This window comes from Anopheles coluzzii, chromosome 2 (genome assembly GCF_943734685.1).
Source record: "Anopheles coluzzii chromosome 2, AcolN3, whole genome shotgun sequence".
In the NCBI taxonomy this organism is placed as follows: Eukaryota; Metazoa; Arthropoda; class Insecta; order Diptera; family Culicidae; genus Anopheles; species Anopheles coluzzii.
In genome coordinates this window covers 122,815,541-122,833,997 of record NC_064670.1, presented here as the reverse complement: position 1 = coordinate 122,833,997, position 18,457 = coordinate 122,815,541, and the positions used below count along the sequence as shown (strand labels likewise).

The 18,457-nt window shown below is 47.9% G+C and overlaps 4 protein-coding genes across 5 annotated transcripts; 2 read left to right on the top strand and 2 right to left on the bottom strand.

Moving 5' to 3' along the window:
- The first annotated feature begins 5,577 nt into the window (after nt 1-5,577).
- Nucleotides 5,578-6,727, top strand: LOC120948918 (peptidyl-prolyl cis-trans isomerase H). 2 transcript variants are annotated; one of them, XM_040365776.2, is made up of 4 exons: nt 5,578-5,865; nt 5,934-5,999; nt 6,067-6,243; nt 6,333-6,727. In XM_040365776.2, the coding sequence occupies exons 2-4, from the start codon at nt 5,934-5,936 to the stop codon at nt 6,624-6,626; spliced, it is 537 nt and encodes a 178-aa protein (XP_040221710.1). In that variant the 5' UTR covers nt 5,578-5,865; the 3' UTR covers nt 6,627-6,727. The 2 variants fall into 2 exon arrangements, with proteins under 2 accessions (XP_040221710.1, XP_040221709.1); XM_040365775.2 differs by having other exon boundaries at nt 5,580-5,999.
- Nucleotides 6,728-8,972: 2,245 nt separating this feature from the next.
- Nucleotides 8,973-10,623, bottom strand: LOC120948917 (coenzyme Q-binding protein COQ10, mitochondrial). Its single transcript, XM_040365773.2, has 3 exons — nt 10,389-10,623; nt 10,189-10,269; nt 8,973-10,026 (listed from the first exon to the last, which is right to left on the bottom strand). The coding sequence occupies exons 1-3, from the start codon at nt 10,466-10,468 to the stop codon at nt 9,573-9,575; spliced, it is 615 nt and encodes a 204-aa protein (XP_040221707.1). The 5' UTR covers nt 10,469-10,623; the 3' UTR covers nt 8,973-9,572.
- A 126-nt stretch (nt 10,624-10,749) lies between these two features.
- Nucleotides 10,750-13,954, top strand: LOC120948915 (peptide-N(4)-(N-acetyl-beta-glucosaminyl)asparagine amidase). The gene is made up of 5 exons (XM_040365771.2): nt 10,750-11,131; nt 11,224-12,982; nt 13,056-13,184; nt 13,253-13,390; nt 13,472-13,954. Exons 2-5 carry the CDS (start codon nt 11,368-11,370, stop codon nt 13,630-13,632), a joined length of 2,043 nt encoding a protein of 680 aa, XP_040221705.2. The 5' UTR covers nt 10,750-11,131; nt 11,224-11,367; the 3' UTR covers nt 13,633-13,954.
- A 52-nt stretch (nt 13,955-14,006) lies between these two features.
- LOC120948914 (zinc finger protein 182-like) lies at nt 14,007-18,391 on the bottom strand. Its single transcript, XM_040365770.2, has 2 exons — nt 17,892-18,391; nt 14,007-16,972 (listed from the first exon to the last, which is right to left on the bottom strand). The coding sequence occupies exon 2, from the start codon at nt 16,954-16,956 to the stop codon at nt 14,644-14,646; it is 2,313 nt and encodes a 770-aa protein (XP_040221704.2). The 5' UTR covers nt 16,957-16,972; nt 17,892-18,391; the 3' UTR covers nt 14,007-14,643.
- Between the last annotated feature and the right edge of the window lie 66 nt (nt 18,392-18,457).

Below are 18,457 nucleotides of genomic sequence, written 5' to 3'. Positions count from 1 at the left end.
CGTGGGAACGCACCAATAAATCGTGGGAACCAACCAATAAATCGTGGGAAACCCTGTATTGGTACCATAGCAGGATAGTCAGTCCCACCTATGGGGGGTCGGTCTATTCGGGGCTTGAACCCACGACGGGCATGTTATTAAGTCGTTCGAGTTGACGACTGTACCACCAGACCGGCGCTCTCTTGCATGCCTTTAAAATACACGAGGCGCTCTCACTGAAAAGAACGCTCGCTCGAGCTGTTTCATTGTATTTTCCTCATACCCCTCCCTTTCCGTTTCTTCCCGAACAAGCTGCACTAGTGCGAGAGAGACACCGATACCACCATGCCGCTGCGAGAAAACCAAACTGAGCGCGCAGGCTGAAAGTGAACGCACACATTCACACATGTGTAATTGTGTGAGTGCAAAAACTGTGTGGAAACCAAAACACGCTCTCCCCCTGCTTCTACATGCCCCTCGTCTGAAAGTCGCACACTTTTTCATTCTCTTTGCTAGCAGGATAATCATTAAAATAATTGATTAAATTTAAATTGTTGCGTTCAGTGCTCCTGCCCAAATCTGCCAATATAATCTGGCCACACTGGTCCGCAGGTCAGGCGAGCTTTTTGGCAGCCACCGTCGCAAAACCGTCGCAAAACGTCAAAACCGGCGTCGCATGTACTGCAAACCGACGTCGCCAGCGAGCGAAACTCGCAACGATTTCGAGGCGCTGGCGACGGTCGTTTTTGACGTTTTGCGACGGTTGTTGACCTTTCGAGTGAGCTTTTGCCCTGCGGTCCAGTGTGGCCAGATTATATTGGGAGATTTCGGCAGGAGCACTGTTGAGAACGCAACCGTTTAACCGTCTTGTGTACGACCAAAAAACTTTACGTAATCGTACAACCGCCTACCCGGGTAGGCCATACAATTTGTATGGAAGAATGCTGTTTTTTGTGATTAAAAGAGTATCTTCTTCTTCTTCTTCTTTGGCTCAACAACCGTTGTCGGTCAAGGCCTGCCTGTACCACTTATGGGCTTGGCTTTCAGTGACTAATTGATTTCCCCCCATAGCAGGATAGTCAGTCCTACGTATGGCGGCACGGTCTATTTGGGGATTGAACCCATGACGGGCATGTTGTTAAGTCGTACGAGTTGACGACTGTACTACGAGACCGGCTCAATTAAAGAGTATATCTTTTGAATTTGTTGTAAGATTTGAATGAAAACTGTCTTATAGGTTCATAATAATGTTTTATAACATATCGTTGTAAAATTAGAATGTTAAAAATCCTATCAATATTTTTTTTTAATCAAAAATGTGCAGTAAGGCACGTGTCTGTGCTCCATCGCATGCGATTTTATCGCACGTGCTGTCAAACGCTTTTTCGTATAATATTGCGATTATTGGGATGATTTTAATAATAAAACGATTAATAAAAATTAAGTTGAGATTGTTCCTACAAAACACCACACATTTAGTTTGACAGATAAAATCGGATGCGGCGTCCGACGAAATCAAAAATTTTTGATTCCGTCGTACGACGAAATCGCACGTCCGACGTTATCTGTCAAATCTTATATAAAATTTTGACAGGCCTTCCGATAAAATCGCATCCGATGGAGCGCAGACACGAGCCTAACTCCAACACCTCAACCGGCCTTGCCGCATGTTTTAAGTGGATGAATAGTCTTTTTCTAAGTTTTACTTACGTTTCTTTCAAAAGTTATATACATTTTTAAATTGTTTTGCTTGTTGTATAAACATATATGTTCACGATCTATAAAATATACTCATCTGTGTTGTGTACAGAAACAGTGCAGTGTAACCGCGACTCGATGCTGTCGTGGAACTGACAGCATCCGACGTCCGAATGGCCGTTAAGGGCTTCGGGAGCGATTGGGCTACCGAGGGTTCGCACTCGATCATAGGCTGCGACCCGACACACACAACAGTCTTGTAGCATATACAGTGGAACGTCGATTATCCGGGCAGCTCGGGACCGGGCGTTTGCCGGTTAATCGATTTGCGCGGATAATGGTATAAGAAATGTCAAATTCATATAAAAATTAAATAATCCACTAGTTTTATGATTAATTCACATTGAATCAAGCGATAAATCGTTAGTAGAATATTGTTTTAATCAATAACTATAGGTTGTTGTTCATGAACAACTGTTCATGAAGAAAAATAAATTTCGAAAACACCACTAGACACTACAGAGCTGCACAAAAAACTGGTTGCCCACTTGACAATCGCAGCAAATGTTCACTGTACGTTTGAACAGCTGTCACATTTATGCGCACGGTTAAGGCGGCGCTCTAGCAGCAATCGAACACGACATCCGACATATAATCATATATATATATCAAACCCATATAATCATATGGAGGTGCACTGTCAGACACAAACAAACAAGACAAACATGTCAAATCCCATACATTTTTCATGTTCGATGTCGTGTTCGAGTGGTGTTAGAGCGCCGGGTAAGCCGCCCGCCGGTTAATCCGCCGCCGAATAATCGACGTTCTACTGTATATTATTTATATTAGAATATAGTGATTGATACAGAAGAGCCGCGTGTATCCTTTAGTATCCTCAATTGTGCACCAGTCCGAAACACAAAAATCTGTTTTATTAAAAACTGGCTCCGACCGGCTCCAGACAACTTCGGAACCTCCTCCACTCCAATCCAACCGAGCCGGCTCTGCACCCACGGCTCCGAAGCTGACTCCGCTCCAGCTGCTCCGGAGTCGGCTCCGCACCTACTACTCCACGTTCACGGCTCCGGAGCCGGTTTTTACAGATTGCACCAAAACAATCATTTTAAATATTTTTTAAAACATATCCATAATTAGCTGAGTAAATAATGTTGAAAGGAATCTATAAAAAAATCGATAGGTTTTGAACATTGTTCAACAATCACACAATCACATCGGGTGTTATATTCTACACTTGCGAGATGATAGATTCGTTTTATACGCTATCATACAATGCCGTCTCTATTTGTTGTGGGCAGCCGTGCCGACCCCTGGACTTGCCGTGGCAGTTGCGCTGCCACCGGTCAACGTCCAGGGGGACGACAGTGTGTCACACACACTGTCGCACACACTAAGCAGCGCAAGGCTTAGTGTGCGCCGAGCGCACAGTTAGAGTGTGTTTGCGAGCCGATCGAGCAGGAGCTCTCGGCAGGGGCGCTCGGTGCGGCTGGTGCGCGGCCACCGCACTTGTTATTTTAAAGTGTATTGTGTATTGTGTATCTTATTTATTTTGTATGTTGTATGAGTGTAATAAAATATTTAAGTATAAAAACATTTAAGTATAAAAACATAAAACTATTGAAACGTTAGTCCAGAGCCGTTGGTCCGGAGCCTTTGATTCATCGCCGGCTCTGGAGCCATTGATTCGCCGCCGGCTCCGGGCTGTTGGTACGGAGCCGGCTCCGGAGCTGTTGGTGCGGATCCGGCTCTGGAGCTGTTGGTGTAGATCTGGCTCTGGAGCCGTGGGTGCCATTGGTGCACTCCAAAACACCCATTCCTATTCGGCAGTAACACTATGACAAAAGTATGAATGTATGTGTTAACTTTCAGCCAATTATATTTCGTTTGCCTGTAGTGGTTGGTATCATTTTAAAAGAGATCCCAAGTGCCACAAATCCACTAAACGACCACTAAACGGCTTCTAAACGACTCAAGTTCTCTACCTAAACGGAATATAGAAAGACTTCGTTTAGCAGACGGCAAACGACTCATGCATTCTAAAAATAGCGAAAAAGCTGGTGGCGCTCTCTGTTGGTGGGATACCCCAACCAGTTGAGCTTCATCGCTTGGAGGAGAGCTTTCTCATTTCCTCTGTACTGTTGTATGGTTTCGCATTGAAGTTATGCATCGCTAGAACTAGAACGGCGATACGATTGTTTAAATACAAAACTCCAACGAAAACCACCAGCACAGAAGCAAGTGAGATTTGAGTAATGGTCGTTGGTGTTGATACCCACGTATCTGACCACACGACCATTCATATAGATTTTTGCTCAGAAAGCTAGAAGGCTATATAGGTCATGATAAGATGAAACTTGTCGAAACACATTGCAAGAAAAGGATAGCAATATAATGATGAGTTGTAATACGCCATCTATTGATCAAACCAATGAAGCTGTGGAGCTTTCATTTTTTTTCTATGGATATTCAATTTTCCAGTCGTTTAAGCTTAATCTGTGGCGCTTGGGATGATTTCAGTGTTAATTTCAAAATATTGTTACACATCATGCAATCAAATTTAACTGTACACAACTGTAATACAACATTTGAAAGAAAAGAAAAAGACATAAGCATCCACTTAAAACATGCGGCAAGGCCGGTTGGGGTGTTGGAGTTACTGCACATTTTTGATTAAAAAAAATATTGATAGGATTTTTAAAATTCTAATTTTACAACGATATGTTATAAAACATTATTATGAACCTATAAGACAGTTTTCATTCCAATCTTACTACAAATTCAAAAGATATAGGCTGGTATTATTGAATCCGTTCGTAGCGGCGGCGTACGTCCCGACACTCATTTTCCTAACGTACTAGATCGTTGCTACAGTTATTCACCGCGACGTTGTAGGACCGGGCGCAAGAAATGTGTTGCCATCCCTAGAATTTCATGTAAGCGCCGTACGTTCCCGCTACGAACGGATTAAATAATACCAGCCATACTCTTTTAATCACAAAAAACAGCATTCTTCCATACAAATTGTATGGCCTATCCGGGTAGGCGGTTGTACGATTACGTAAAGTTTTTTGGTCGTACACAAGACGGTTAAACGGTTGCGTTCTCAACAGTGCTCCTGCCGAAATCTGCCAATATAATCTGGCCACACTGGACCGCAGGGCAAAAGCTCACTCGAAAGGTCAACAACCGTCGCAAAACGTCAAAAACGACCGTCGCCAGCGCCTCGAAATCGTTGCGAGTTTCGCTCGCTGGCGACGTCGGTTTGCAGTACATGCGACGCCGGTTTTGACGTTTTGCGACGGTTTTGCGACGGTGGCCGCCAAAAGCTCGCCTTGCCCTGTGGGCAAAGTGACCAGAAATACCGATGTATATATATTTGGGTTTGAAGGAAAAAATCTCAATTTTTTGTAATCATTGAACGATGAAACTCAGCCAAACAATCAAATCAATCTAAATAATCCAGCGAAAATCAAATTACAGCACGTACGATAAAAACGTATCCACTGGAGCACTGCAGTGGCCCTAAGCGGTCGCGTGGAGCCACAAGAATAAGAATTTGCCACCACTGAGAAAAAAGAATGAGCATCTTAGTTATTCTTTGGTTTAGAATTCCTAGTACCATTTTCAGATCAACACTTCAGTAAGACATTTGTGTAACCGCTGAACCAAATCTAATCCATATCCTAAGTAAAGGATGCATATTCATTTGAAATGGAACTTTAATTTTGCGCATTAGTACCCCGTCCCCCTCCCCCCCCCCCCCCCCAATCACGCTCAACACTTCTTTCGCTTTCACTTCTTTCAACTCGAGTTAAGTTTCGAGTTTTAACCTACCGAAAACTACCGATAAAATTTTGATGCGCCTACCGAAAACCGCCAAAATAATCTGGCCACACTGCCTGGAGCCCGCTTCAAATCTCGTTTTGTCGGTAAATACAGTTTTGTTTGCACTCCATGGAATCATTTCGTAGTTTGGAGTTTGGTTTAGCGAACGCTGCACGCGCCGGTGGACAGGAGTGCAAAGACGAGTGAACTGTTGCCGCCGCAATACTTTACCCACTACTTTGAACTGTTGCATTACTTGCCCTTGTACGTGACCAGCGACGTCGATATCTGTTCGATATTTCATTGAGCAACGTGCTTGAAGACGCCAACACTCTGCTCGCGGTATAATTGAACGCAAATAGTTTTTATCGTATTAATCAATCCCATCGAAAATGCCTACCTGGACGCAGATGCAAGGACAGCTACGCAATCCCAACAATCCGGTAGTGTTTATGGATATTACGGTCGGAACAGCGGTAGGTGCAAGGGTCGCAAGCTGGAAAACAGTGACCGAGTACAACATTTTACTTTTAATTTGGACAGGAAATTGGCCGCATGGTGTTTGAACTGTACGCGGACGTGGTGCCCAAAACGTGCGAAAACTTCCGGCAGTTCTGTACCGGGGAGTACAAAAAGGATGGCGTCCCGATCGGGTACAAGGGTTCGAGCTTCCACCGAGTCATCAAAGACTTTATGATACAGGGAGGAGATTTCGTGAATGTAAGCAGTCACTTGTGCTATCGGTTGTGTTGTGCTCTTGTTAATGGCACTTTTGCTTTCTTTCTTGGTGGGGTTTTACTCCCGCTCAGGGCGATGGAACGGGCGTTATGAGCATTTACGGCACTCCCACCTTCCCGGACGAACATTTTCTGCTGAAGCACGACGCACCCGGGCTGCTTTCGATGGCCAACAGTGGGAAGGACACGAACGGATGCCAGTTTTTCATCACCTGCTCAAAGTGTAACTTCCTGGACTACAAGCACGTCGTGTTTGGGCGCGTGCTGGATGGACTGCTGATTATGCGGAAGATTGAGAACGTTCCGACGGGACCGAACAACAAGCCGAAGTTGCCGGTAGTCATATCGCAGTGCGGACAGCTGTAACAGGAATTCCTGCAAACTGAACATCCCTGCGAAGTGTGCTGTATAAAAGTGTAATAAACCCAACGAGGCGCTGCCAGAATCGTCGGACATAAAAACGAAAACGCAACATATTGTCCTGCATTATGAAACAATCCGTAATGGGTATGAAAACGACAACTTCACAATGCTGAGAAGCACACACACACACACATACTCGCTGCGCACAGCCTGCTTCCTCTGATGCCACATTCCAGCTGTGGTGTGCGGATGCCATAATTAACCACGCGGACTTCACACAGTCGGCCTTGAAAGTGGAGCTCTGGTGGATTATATTTATAAACATGCTGCCTGCGACGACCTGGGCAAAGAATAAATAGTAGCCGCAGTGTTGCACGTATCCTGTGCCCACTCTCCCCCCCACACAAATCAGCGTCCTTCTTGAAATTCATAAACTAAAGCACACCCGAAGCCTACCAGAGGAAGAAGAAGAAAAAAAGGTGATAGAAACAACAATCTCTGCCTAACGAAGGTAACGAAGTCGTTAATGACCGGCCGACAGCTCGCCGCTTGAAGGCGCTGGTAGTAAGTGCTCCTTCCTCCTTTGCGGCTAATCAATGATCCTTTTCCCCATTCCCCCATCCGTTCGCCCAATTGCTATCATCCCCCCCACTGGGGAAAGGGTCGCGCGCGCACAAACAGCACGTTTTGTTTTTACGATCCTAATGAACGTTTCACACGCAATCCGCCACAGTCCGGCCCGTGTATGTGGTCAAACCTCAGTCTCAGTAGTGTAAATCGATGCGGGCAACGAAAAGGGGGGAGGGAGCAAAAGAGCCTAGTGAAAAATAAAACCGGAAAAGCCCTAAACTACACTTCGTTAGATAAAATACATCTTTCCCTATTGTGCTCGGGGCACTAAAATTGGGCCGGAGAAATTGTAATTGAAATGTTTGCATATTTACTCATGAGTTTATGTCCAAGCCATAATTTCAAACATTTATGAGCTTGGGGTGGATTTTTTTCCGTTCAGAAGGGTCAAGAGGGCGCTTTCCAGTCCGCTAATTGCTTCATTTTTCACGGTCTTGTTTCATTATTTAATTTTCTTTACTCCGCCAGCTGATAGCGATAGAGATGCCCCCTTCTGAGCAAATTGCAAATTACTGCGGAAATATTTAAGGACCGAAGAAAAGTGCTCAGAAAAAGGAAAGCTCATGTCCACAGTGCCAATGAGCCCCCGCTCTAATCAGGTAAGGCGACCGGTGGGTAAACATTTGCATAAAGCTAGATTTCGCATGCAAATGCATGCTGCCGACCTTGATCTTTGAACCACTCGATTTACAGGAGCAAGTATGGCCTTCCCCAGCCACATTGAGTGTGGGTGGGTGGCACATTTCTTCCGCTTATTTTTATTTTTTTTTATTTCTTCCTTTAAGATACCCAACTCCCGTTCAGTCCAATTGGAGTGGAATGTACCAAAAAGGTTAGTATGTATGCATGGGCGAAGAATATGGTAATCCTTGAACGAGCCTATCTAAAGTGTAAGGAACCGATGGTCCTTCACAGCCTGGTTCTCATTCAAGGAACGCGTACCAAAAAAAGGAAGAAAAACGATGACGGTCATGTTTTATGGTTATTGATTGAAAGACTGCCCCCACACTTTGCCAGGACGATATCAGAACGTAGCGCGTCACACAGACCCGCGGAGGGGCCAGTGTAGCCGTTGGGCGTATCCTACGTCGTCGTCGTCGTCAATGGATGGAAAGGTGCTTAACCGAATGGTAAATGATTTACGATTCGTCACCCATTTGGGGTGAGAAACGTTCCTTAAGGACGTTTGGAAGCTCTCTCAGTTCATGATCACACGCGGTATTGGATTATTTGGTAAAGATTGCCTTCAATTAGCATTTCCATAAATCCTTGTACCTTCGAGGTACACCAACGGCAATCACCGACAGCAATTCAGCATGGGCGTGTTTAATTCTAAGGTGGATTGTGTGCGTCTGCCTTTTGGAATTTTGGCTGAGAATGTTTCCTCAGAATTCGTCATTATGCAGCGGGCGTTAGACATGCACAGTGTGGAGAGACAGGTGTTTTATATTCATGAGACAAATTAAATTATTCGTCTACATTTCATAGCTCCTTTTGCTTGCTTCTAACTGGCACATGGCAGTTAAACTGTAAACCGAGACGAAATAGATTAAACTGTTGGAGACCGTAAAGATACAACTGTTTACGAAATGTCTAGCGACACGCAAAGGAGTCCTTCAACAACTTGTCCTAGTCTTACACCTCAATGGACAATTTAGAATCTATAGCCGAGACCATGTTTCGGACGTATTCGAACACATCAATCTACACCTAAGCGTATTATCTTTGAATGTGAAGCGTATTTTTTCTGAATATCACTTGCTCTTAAATAATCTGTACAAATTCAGCTACAAACATATTTGATATTGGAAAACGGGAAGGGAACAGGATTCACTCCTTAGCCTTTTGGTGTCTCTGCCACTCGGCAGAGAGAGAGGGATCAAAATAAATATGTAATGTTAATTGTTGGTGGGGGATCTGATCTGATGAATATTTACATGGCAATCATTCACATCCAGCAAAATAATAATTAATATCAAAAATGCTTTGCCTCCAATCAATTCTGAACAAGTTGTCCCATTCGTGTCGTGTGCAATCGTTCGTTCGCGCTACCTAATAAAGCTATTTGTTTTAAGGGAACAAAAACGAAAACAAAAATATATGTATGTCCTCTGTCCTTTAAATCCTCCTGCAGTCCGTCGCTTGTCGTTGGTCGTCAATCGTGGGTTAAGGTATGGGGGAAATACTGTCCACGAGCAGGCACAACAAGAGCGCGTGCTTTTTTACATCATATCCCGCAAATCCGACTCCGATCAGTTGTGCTACCTAATTTCCTACCTAAGTCTTACGCTCTTTGCCATTCGTGTCGCGTTGCTTGGGTCAGGATTGGTTGGATACCAGCACGTGGCTCTTGATGGCCGGTGGACCGAACCGCTGTTCGGCTTCCTGTATGAACGCGTATTCCATCTGCTTTACCAGCTGGTCGAAGAACAGGTTCGAAAGTTGCGAATGTAGCAACGATTTGAACTCGAACGATACCATGAAATCGATCACGCACGATTGCGGTATGTCCTTCAACCCGGGGCTAAACTGCCACGCGGTCAACAGGTAGTTGAACAGGCGCCCATCAACACACTCTGCCCGGACGAGCGAGGGCTTGATGAGCTGTACGTTCGAGGTGTAGCTTTCGTTCAGTGGCGGAAAGCCGATAATAAGGTCCGCCTTCAGGGAGCCCGGTTTCCGGTCGTACACGAAGGATTTTTTACAAAATGGCACAAATGTGTTGTATTTTTCAACGTCCGCCACTACGGAGTAGAGCTGATGCATAGAGTACCTGCAAATAGCGAAGCAAAGCAAACAAACAAGATGACACACGAGCGACATGATCTTGAAACCCTTCCAAGGTTCTGTATGGCTGCCAGGAAGGAAGCACGCGTGCGGGAAGTTCAAGGTTCGCACCATCCCCCCTTCGCCACCACCACCACGGGGTACTCACCCTACAAGCTTCTTCTGGGTAAATTCACGTCGCGTTTTCGTTATTGGTGTGAAATCGAAAATCCCCCTGTACGTTGAGTATCTGGTAGGTGCGAAAGTGGAAAGAATGACGCAGTTAAGGAAATCTATTTCCTACGACTCATCGCCTAATTGCTTATCATGTGTGCGCGCGGGAGGGTGTTTCGCGCGTGCAGTACTTACAGCAGAGGGGTTCGCTGAGATTGCGCCAGGTTTTTCGACAGTAGCATACGCTTGGCGTTGGCCACAATTTTCACCGACATTGCAAACGGTGCACGGAAAACAAGGACGCACGTGAATTTACCCAAAAGCACACTTTACTCCGCAGCGGCCAGCTGCACACGGGGCCAAAGATTTAGAGATTTGCGTAACGTTGAGTATTTAGTGTTGTGTCTCTTTATTCGCGACTGAACTAACCAAGGCCAAATGCGAGGGGGGAAAAATAACAATCATTTGCGAAATGTCATATTCCACATCGACGGCCCGTTTGACAGCTGCTTGACAGCGTGGCCTCAGGGCTGCTGCAGAAGCCATTCATAAACAAACCAAGGGCCACTGGGCTGTAAACAACGTAAAATCTCCTCCAAAACCCTACTTTTTCCAGCCGATCCGTACTCAAGTGGCAGTAAAATAGAGAATTACAAGTTTTCCAACGCTGATTTTCCGGATTGAACGTGTCTGCATGGTTCATACCTGCGATACAGGCTCGCGCGACACGTACCCTCTCGACATTTTTTTCGGCAATCCAAATACCAGCTGTCAGTGACGGGTTGTGTTTTCTTTCTGCTCGGCAAAGGCAATTGATACGGCTCGAAACGCCTAATCATCGGCAAATTTAATTTGTCTCGCCAAAAGAAAAGTGTTTTCCAGTGATTGTAGAGCTCGAAACGGCACTTATCACGGTCGGCGTTGTCCTCGCGTTCGATGTGAGTGCGTGTGTGTAAAAGTGGAAGAGTTTTATGACCTCTCTCTCTCTGTTTCGATTCTAATTTGATTCTTTTTTTCTGTCCACGATAAGATCTCGCCACCCCCACGTTGTCTAGCTGCACTGAGAGTGTGAGTGGTACGTTATCTATTGGCGTATCAATTGTAGCAGCAAAAACGAAAACAATACCAAAGATTGCGAATCGCAACACAAACGACACAGCGGCCGGCAGCAATAATGGCGACACTTAATCAAGCGCTCGTGTTGGCTCTCGAAAGCAACCCGAAGGAAGCGTACGTGGTCGCAGCGGAAACACTTTTGCGCCTGCTGGACAACATCATACGCGAGCCGCAGAACGCCAAGTACCGCACGGTGCGGATAGATAATCCCTCGATCAGGGAGAAGCTGCTGTCGGTGGAGGGTATGAAGCAGTTGATGCTAGCGATCGGATTCGTCGAATCGAGCGGAACGCTCACGGTGCCATCGAACGTGCTGCTGGCAAACGTGCGACGGTATCGCGAGTTTTTATACGAGCGGAAAGAGCTCGTCAAAAACCCGCCAAAGGAGAAGGACATCACACCGATCGGCAGTGTCACGTGTACAGAGAGTAATAGTAGTGCTGCTTCTGCTGCTGTTACGACAACCTCCACCACCAACATTCCCCAGGAAGCGGCGACGGAGAAGAGTAAAATGGTGCTGCAACCGTCTGGCAGTAATGCCACTGCCGGACAGCAACGAACAGAAGCACTTTGCGTGATTAAGTCTAGTCGACCGTTTCTGGCACGGATCGAATTCCCGAAGGTCATTCCCGGCAACAATACGTTGCTTCGTCAGCTCGAGCTGCTCTCCGATCAGGTAATGCAGTACGAGGACGAACTGCTGCTAGCGAGCGGGACGAGTCTAATTCCGATCGATAAACTGACGGCGAAGGCGAAAAGTAAGCTCACCCAGTGGCAACGGCTACTAGCCACCAGTGAAGCGACCGACCAGAACAAGGAGCCCAGTGAAAAGGACCTTCTGCTGGAGGAGCTAACCGCTTGGTTTCGGGCGGAATTTTTCACCTGGGTAAACGCGCTGCCCTGTACGGTGTGCGGCAACGAGAAGACGCAGCTCGTACGCAGCACCGTTGAGGATGGGGTGCGCGTCGAGGTGTACCAGTGTTGCGGGCAGCTGCGACACTTTTATCGCTACAACGATGTGGAAAAGCTGCTCCAAACACGCCGCGGACGGTGTGGCGAGTGGGCGAACTGCTTTACATTCCTGTGCCGCTGCCTTGGGTACGATGCGCGGTACGTGTTTTCCACGGGCGATCACGTCTGGACGGAGGTGTGGTCCGAGCGAAGGCAACGGTGGATCCACGTGGATCCGTGCGAGAATGTGCTCGATGCGCCGCTGATGTACGAGCACGGCTGGAGGAAGGAAATTACGTACGTGTTCGGGTTTGCGCGGGACGATGTGCAGGACGTTACCTGGCGCTACACGAACGATCATCAGAGGCTGCTGCAGCGAAGGAGACAGGGCGGTGCGTGCAGTGAGCATGCGCTGCTGGATGCTATCGCGAAACTGCGGACGAAGCGACGCGCCGGGCTGAACTGCACCCCCGAGCAGATGTCCCTGTTGCGGAAGCGTACGATCGACGAGTGTTTGGAGCTGCTGGCGAATGCGGGCCGGGTACCGACGGCCGCCGAACGGGAGGGTCGCAGCTCGGGCAGTCTCGAGTGGCGGTTACAGCGCGGCGAACAGCAGACCAACACGCGATACATGTTCATTCCAACGGAGGAGGAGGTGCAGGCAAAGCAGTTCAACATTCGGTACTGCTGCGCAACGGATTGCTACGAACGGTTTCTGAAAGGTATGCTGGGTGCAAGTAGGCCATGCGGGGAAGAGTTTTGTTTTAATTGTCATTTGTTTAATGTCTTGCACAGGTGCTAGCAATCGTGTGAATGAAAGAATCACAGAAAAATCAAACGGATGGGAAAGTCGACAGTACGTGAGTCGAAATATCTTCCGCAAGGAAGAACTCGATTGGAAAATGGTTTACCTCGCAAGGACAGGTGAGAGCGAACGGTGGAAAGAGAGTGCGATTTGAAAATTTCATCTATCATATTCTGCATTCTTTTAGAGGGAACCGATGAAGCTACAATCGAGTGGAACTTTGACTTTTCCGTGCAAGGGCTGCGCGTGAAGCAGATCGAGTTGCGGTTTGGTCAGGAAACGTACGAAGGAGCAAAGGTGGAGCTGTACTACATAAAAAGTGATGGTACGGAATCGATCACCAAAATAGTTTCAATTCTATCACGAAGAAATCAATCTGTAACCATGTATTCTTCGCTCCTTTTAGGTTCACAGTCACAGGCTCTTTCTTCACTGTGCGAGTGTGGCAAATTTACCCTGCAGGCACGCCTTTCCGGTGGCAAATCCTGGCAGCATGCGCAACTATTTCGACAATCCAAAACCGCTACCGATGAGTATCCGTTCGAGATGAACATCGTTTTAATGTAGTGTGCTGTTCGCTGCAACCCTTTTGCTGGTGGTTTTCCATTTCTATTCTCCGAAACAGCTAAGTAGAAGCTACAGCAAGTAAGCACCATAAAAGTGGCTATATAAAAGGGCGAAGAAGGTATCGAATGCAATAATGTACGGTTTTTTTAGATTTAGCTTGATAAGATGCACCACTCGTGTAACACGTGTCGTGGATTCCATTTTTCCACGATTCGATTTAACTAGTCTCACTTTACACACAAACACACACAGCACGAGCACCATCCGTTTTGGCGCTCACAATTCGACGCAGTAATAAAATAATTACTCAGAAATCACTTCACCTAATGCGAATGGACCTCAACACGACCACAATGAGTGAAAGAAACGTTCGATTATTGTTTGTTGGTTTTTATTTACAAAACCCTCTTCACATGTGTTTGTGGAGTTAGTTTTATTTTTTTTTTACATTTCCCTACGCGTTCACACGGTCACGCTGCTGTTGCGCGTACGCTGCTGGGTGCGTACGTGAAATAATGTAAACCCACAGACGGATAACTGTTTAAACAATGTAAAATATAACACGTTATAGCTGCATTTAAAACGAAACCGAAGAAAAACCATTCATCAAAATAGGATACACAATAGAACCAACATACAATACACAAGGACGACGACGATGACGATGACGGAGGAACAAAACGGACAAACACAAGGGAATAAGGGATGGTCAACATCGCGAGTAGGGAGAGCAGTTATTAGTAGTAGCATGGGACCCACAATATGGCCTGTCTCGTTACTGTCACTAAAACACAGGGGCAAGCGAGGTTATCAGCCCCCTTTCTACGAGGGACGGCACAGCATGCTGGGTTTGTTCCTGTCCGTATCTTATGGCACACTATTGGCACAACCGTTGCGCCTTACATACAGACATAATGCCCGCCCTCCAGAGAGAATGAGTCACACGGACGGGAGGAGTGGTGATGTATGATTTAAACACAGTGTAAAACCATCTTAAGCTGCCAATTCTCGTCAACTCGCATGTTGCTGCTGCTGTTGTTGCTGGACCTGCTGTTGTTGTTGTTGGTTCTGCTGCTGTTGCTGCTGCTGGACCTGCTGCTGCTGCTGATCCTTCTCCTGGCCGTGTGTTTTAATGTGTTTGTTCAAATTGTTCGACTGATTAAAGCGCTTGTCGCAGATGGTACACTCGAACGGTTTCTCCCCCGTGTGGATGCGCATGTGCGTGTTGAGATTGTTCTTCTGGTTAAAGTGCTTCGCGCAGATCGTGCACCGGTACGGCTTTTCGCCCGTGTGCGTGCGCACGTGCGTTTTCAGGTTGTTCGACTGAATGAACCGCTTGCCGCAGTACGTACACTCGTACGGCTTGTCGGCCGTGTGGACCAGCATGTGCTGCGAGAAGTCATCCTCCTTCTGGAAGGAGCGCGAACACACCTGACACTTGTACGGATCCTGAAAGATGTGCGTCTTGATGTGGGTCTTCAGGTTGTTCGATTGGGTAAAGGTTTTGTCGCAGATGTGGCACCGGTACGGCTTTACCTGGTTGTGCGTCTTCTTCATGTGCTCGGTCAGCTCGTCCAGGTTCAGGTAGACCTTGTTGCACACCGAGCAGATGTACGGTTTTTCGTCGTTGTGGAACTTCATGTGGGTCGCCAGATCGATCGGATGCATGAACTGCACCCCGCACACCATGCACACCAGTTGGTGCGTGCGCATGTGCGTGGTCAAGTTGTTCTTCTGGTTGAAGCGCTTGCCGCAGATCGTACACGCGTACGGCTTTTCGCCCGTGTGCGTCCGGATGTGCGTCTTCAGGTTGTTCGACTGGCTAAAGTTCTTGCCGCAGATGGTGCACGCGTACGGCTTTTCGCCCGTGTGCGTCTTCATGTGCGTCGCCAGATTGTTCGACTGGATGAAGCCCTTGCCGCACACGCTGCACCGGAACGGCTTTTCGCCCGAATGCACCCGTATGTGTATCGCCAGGTTGCCCGAGCTGGAGAACTTTTTGTGGCATATCAAGCACTCGTGCTTTCGCAGGCTCTCGTCCCCGCCAGCGCCACCACCACCACCACCGTCGCTGTCTTCTTCCAGCGACGATTGGGAATCATCGTTCGTAGGATGATACCCCGCACCCGACCCATCGGACGTGCCCTGCAGCTGACCCTCGTGCTGTTTAATGTGCTCGATGATGTTGTTGGACATTTTGTGACAGATTGGGCAGCGATGGCCCTTGCTAGCATCGAGATGCGGCGGTGCATGACCCAGATGGTGGTGTGGCGGCTGTGACGCGGTGTAGAAATGGTCTCCGACACCAGCCCCATTACTGGTGGGTGCCGGTGCTCCCTCGCCACCATCGTTCGCACTACCGGAATGATAAAGCGCACGATTTTTAAACTCATTCTCGTGGATCTTCATGTGCGCCGCGAACTGGTCCGCCGTGCTGAACGTTTTGTGGCATATCTGGCACAGCCCGTCCGCACTGCCGCTGGCACTTTGAACCGCGAGATGCTGCGACAGCTGACTGTGACGCTGCCCGCCGTGATGGTAGCCCGCGGTCGATCCGGCAATCAAGTTGCCGGCAAGGCCTGCCTGGCCCGCGTACATGTGAGTCGCTGCCAGCGGCTTTATTGCACTTTCGTGTATCTTCATGTGCAGGTTCAGGTTCACCATCGTCATGAAGGACTTGTGGCAGATGTGACACTCGAACTGCTTGGCCATACCGTACGCATACTGGTTCGTTACGGTTCCACCGATGTACTCGCTCTTGATGATGTGCTGCGTTGCGACTGGCGGACTAGTTTTGCTGCTCGATGCCACTGCCGTCACGGGGGAAGAGGCCGACGATACCGATTGCTGCTGCTGCTGCTGCTGTTGCCCGTAGCTGCCGGCGGTCTCACGCCCCGCAATAAACCCATTATTGTCGTGCGTTTTCATATGCTGCACCAGTAACGCGCTCGAGATGAAACACTTCTGGCAGAGTTGACACTGATACTGCTGCGCTGCGGACACACTGTTTGGGACTGTCTGTGACGGCGCTGCTCCATTAGTGGCGTGCTGTTGCGAGGTGCTGGAAGAGGAGGAGGAGGCTAATCCAGAGGGGGATGCGAGACTGTTGAGCATCTTTTGCGACTGTGCCAGCGCGGGAGCGCCTACTACGATTGCAGCTGTTTCAACGTTGCTACCACTGCCGGCCGTAAGGAATGGAGTGTGGTAAAACTCGGTCGTCAGGTTCATGCTCAGCATATTCTGATGGTAGAGCACGCGGTCCCGCAGTCCATTTTCCAGGTTTTTCATCGAGCCGGAACTCGCCTCGCCATACTTGCCCAGCATCGGGTGGGAGCGAGCGCTGTGGAAGAGGTGAAGAGGCAAATTAACAACGGTCCAATGGTTCGACAGGGGGTGGACAAGGCGGGAGGAGTACGTTAATTCAGCACACCACACCGCGGGATGAAAATTGGGTTTTGTTGGGAAGCGTTAAAACCTGTGCGATATTATTACGTGCGGCGGTTCTACTTGCCTAGCATCCAATTAGTGGTACCGTCACGGCGCTCGGGACGGAACAATTGTTACACATTTCCCTAGCTATCTCTACCCCCGCCTTCTACGCCTACTTAACGCCCGAGCGAGGCAAGCCACCATGCCGCACCGGAGAGCACCGGAGCCAGCCGCTGCTCTTCGGCACATAATTCTCTTTTTATTCGCAATTTCGCCGTGAACGCGCATAAAAGTGAATATGAAAAAGCATTAAAATTTACTATTATTATTATTGCCTTTCGGGGCAAACCGGAGAGCCCTTCGACTGTGTGGAGGGTGTACGCACGTACGCACGCAGGCACACAGCTACACACACAGATACCGTCAAATCTGAGGCGCGCAAAAAGGCAGTATCAATAACCATAACCATTTACTACACCCCGGAGCCCTTCCGTCTTCCCTTTGTCTCTCACTCTCTCTCGCTCTCTCTCTCTTGCCCTCTTTTGCCGTGTCCTGTGCCGATGGTGGATACTTCTTTTCTGGAGCGGTTCCAGATACCGTATTGGAGAATGGGCATCCTGGCGCAACTCCCAAATGGAGAAGATTGCCCTTATTTTGCACACACATAGCTAAGGATCTTTGCTTACCGCACCGCATCAACCCAGCACGGACATCCGGAATATGGTGTTTGCTGATCTTTTCCCTGTTTGCTCTAAACTGCATCGCCAGATTGATGTGTTTGGACTGGGAAATCCCCTTTGGAAGGATATTTTTCACCACCCATTGCTTACCTCGTACGCTTTCCTGGTAGAGTTTCAGCTTTCCTTCTTAGGGGGAGGAGGAACTGGATCCAAGGAAATCTTCCGCGTTGCACAATGCACTTTGGCGCTCTAGCGATACCACATCAGGCTCGAGCTCTTCTTCATCACACGAAACAAAGGGTGGAATTGGACTTGTTCACTAGCAACCAGCATCCGGGATCTGGGACACACCGTTCCTTGCAACACCGATGGTTGGATGTTTTCTTGCTGTTGTCGTTGGATGCTGCTGTGGTCTCGCTGCTACTACTGCACTACGCGAAGCTGCTGCGTTTTACGGGATGTTGGACATTACTGAACAAACTGAAGGGCTATTCACTGCAAGGGGCACGAACTTAAACTTGTACACCAGGACAGGAGCACGGGCACTTGCTCCAAATCCCAAAAAATTGATGTTTTTCCGCAGCAAAGACAAAACAGTGGCCGTGTGAAGCTAGGAAAAAGCTGGCGATGATTGATGTTTTGTCGAGTACGGTACGCAGCAGTATAAACGTCACCCTTCAAACTGTCAACCCGATTATCCGTGTCTTTCATGGTGG

Excerpts from the sequence above, each read along its gene's own strand:
- LOC120948918 (XM_040365775.2), top strand. The coding sequence starts at position 5,916 with ATGCCTACCTGGACGCAGATGCAAGGACAGCTACGCAATCCCAACAAT. Across the intron at positions 6,000-6,066 it reads ATATTACGGTCGGAACAGCG|GAAATTGGCCGCATGGTGTT; the intron begins GTAGGTGCAAGG and ends TAATTTGGACAG. Across the intron at positions 6,244-6,332 it reads AGGGAGGAGATTTCGTGAAT|GGCGATGGAACGGGCGTTAT; the intron begins GTAAGCAGTCAC and ends ACTCCCGCTCAG.
- LOC120948917 (XM_040365773.2), bottom strand. The coding sequence starts at position 10,468 with ATGTCGGTGAAAATTGTGGCCAACGCCAAGCGTATGCTACTGTCGAAA. Across the intron at positions 10,270-10,388 it reads TCTCAGCGAACCCCTCTGCT|ATACTCAACGTACAGGGGGA; the intron begins GTAAGTACTGCA and ends CGCACCTACCAG. Across the intron at positions 10,027-10,188 it reads ACCCAGAAGAAGCTTGTAGG|GTACTCTATGCATCAGCTCT; the intron begins GTGAGTACCCCG and ends CGCTATTTGCAG.
- LOC120948915 (XM_040365771.2), top strand. The coding sequence starts at position 11,368 with ATGGCGACACTTAATCAAGCGCTCGTGTTGGCTCTCGAAAGCAACCCG. Across the intron at positions 12,983-13,055 it reads CTACGAACGGTTTCTGAAAG|GTGCTAGCAATCGTGTGAAT; the intron begins GTATGCTGGGTG and ends TGTCTTGCACAG. Across the intron at positions 13,185-13,252 it reads GGTTTACCTCGCAAGGACAG|AGGGAACCGATGAAGCTACA; the intron begins GTGAGAGCGAAC and ends GCATTCTTTTAG.
- LOC120948914 (XM_040365770.2), bottom strand. The coding sequence starts at position 16,956 with ATGCTGGGCAAGTATGGCGAGGCGAGTTCCGGCTCGATGAAAAACCTG.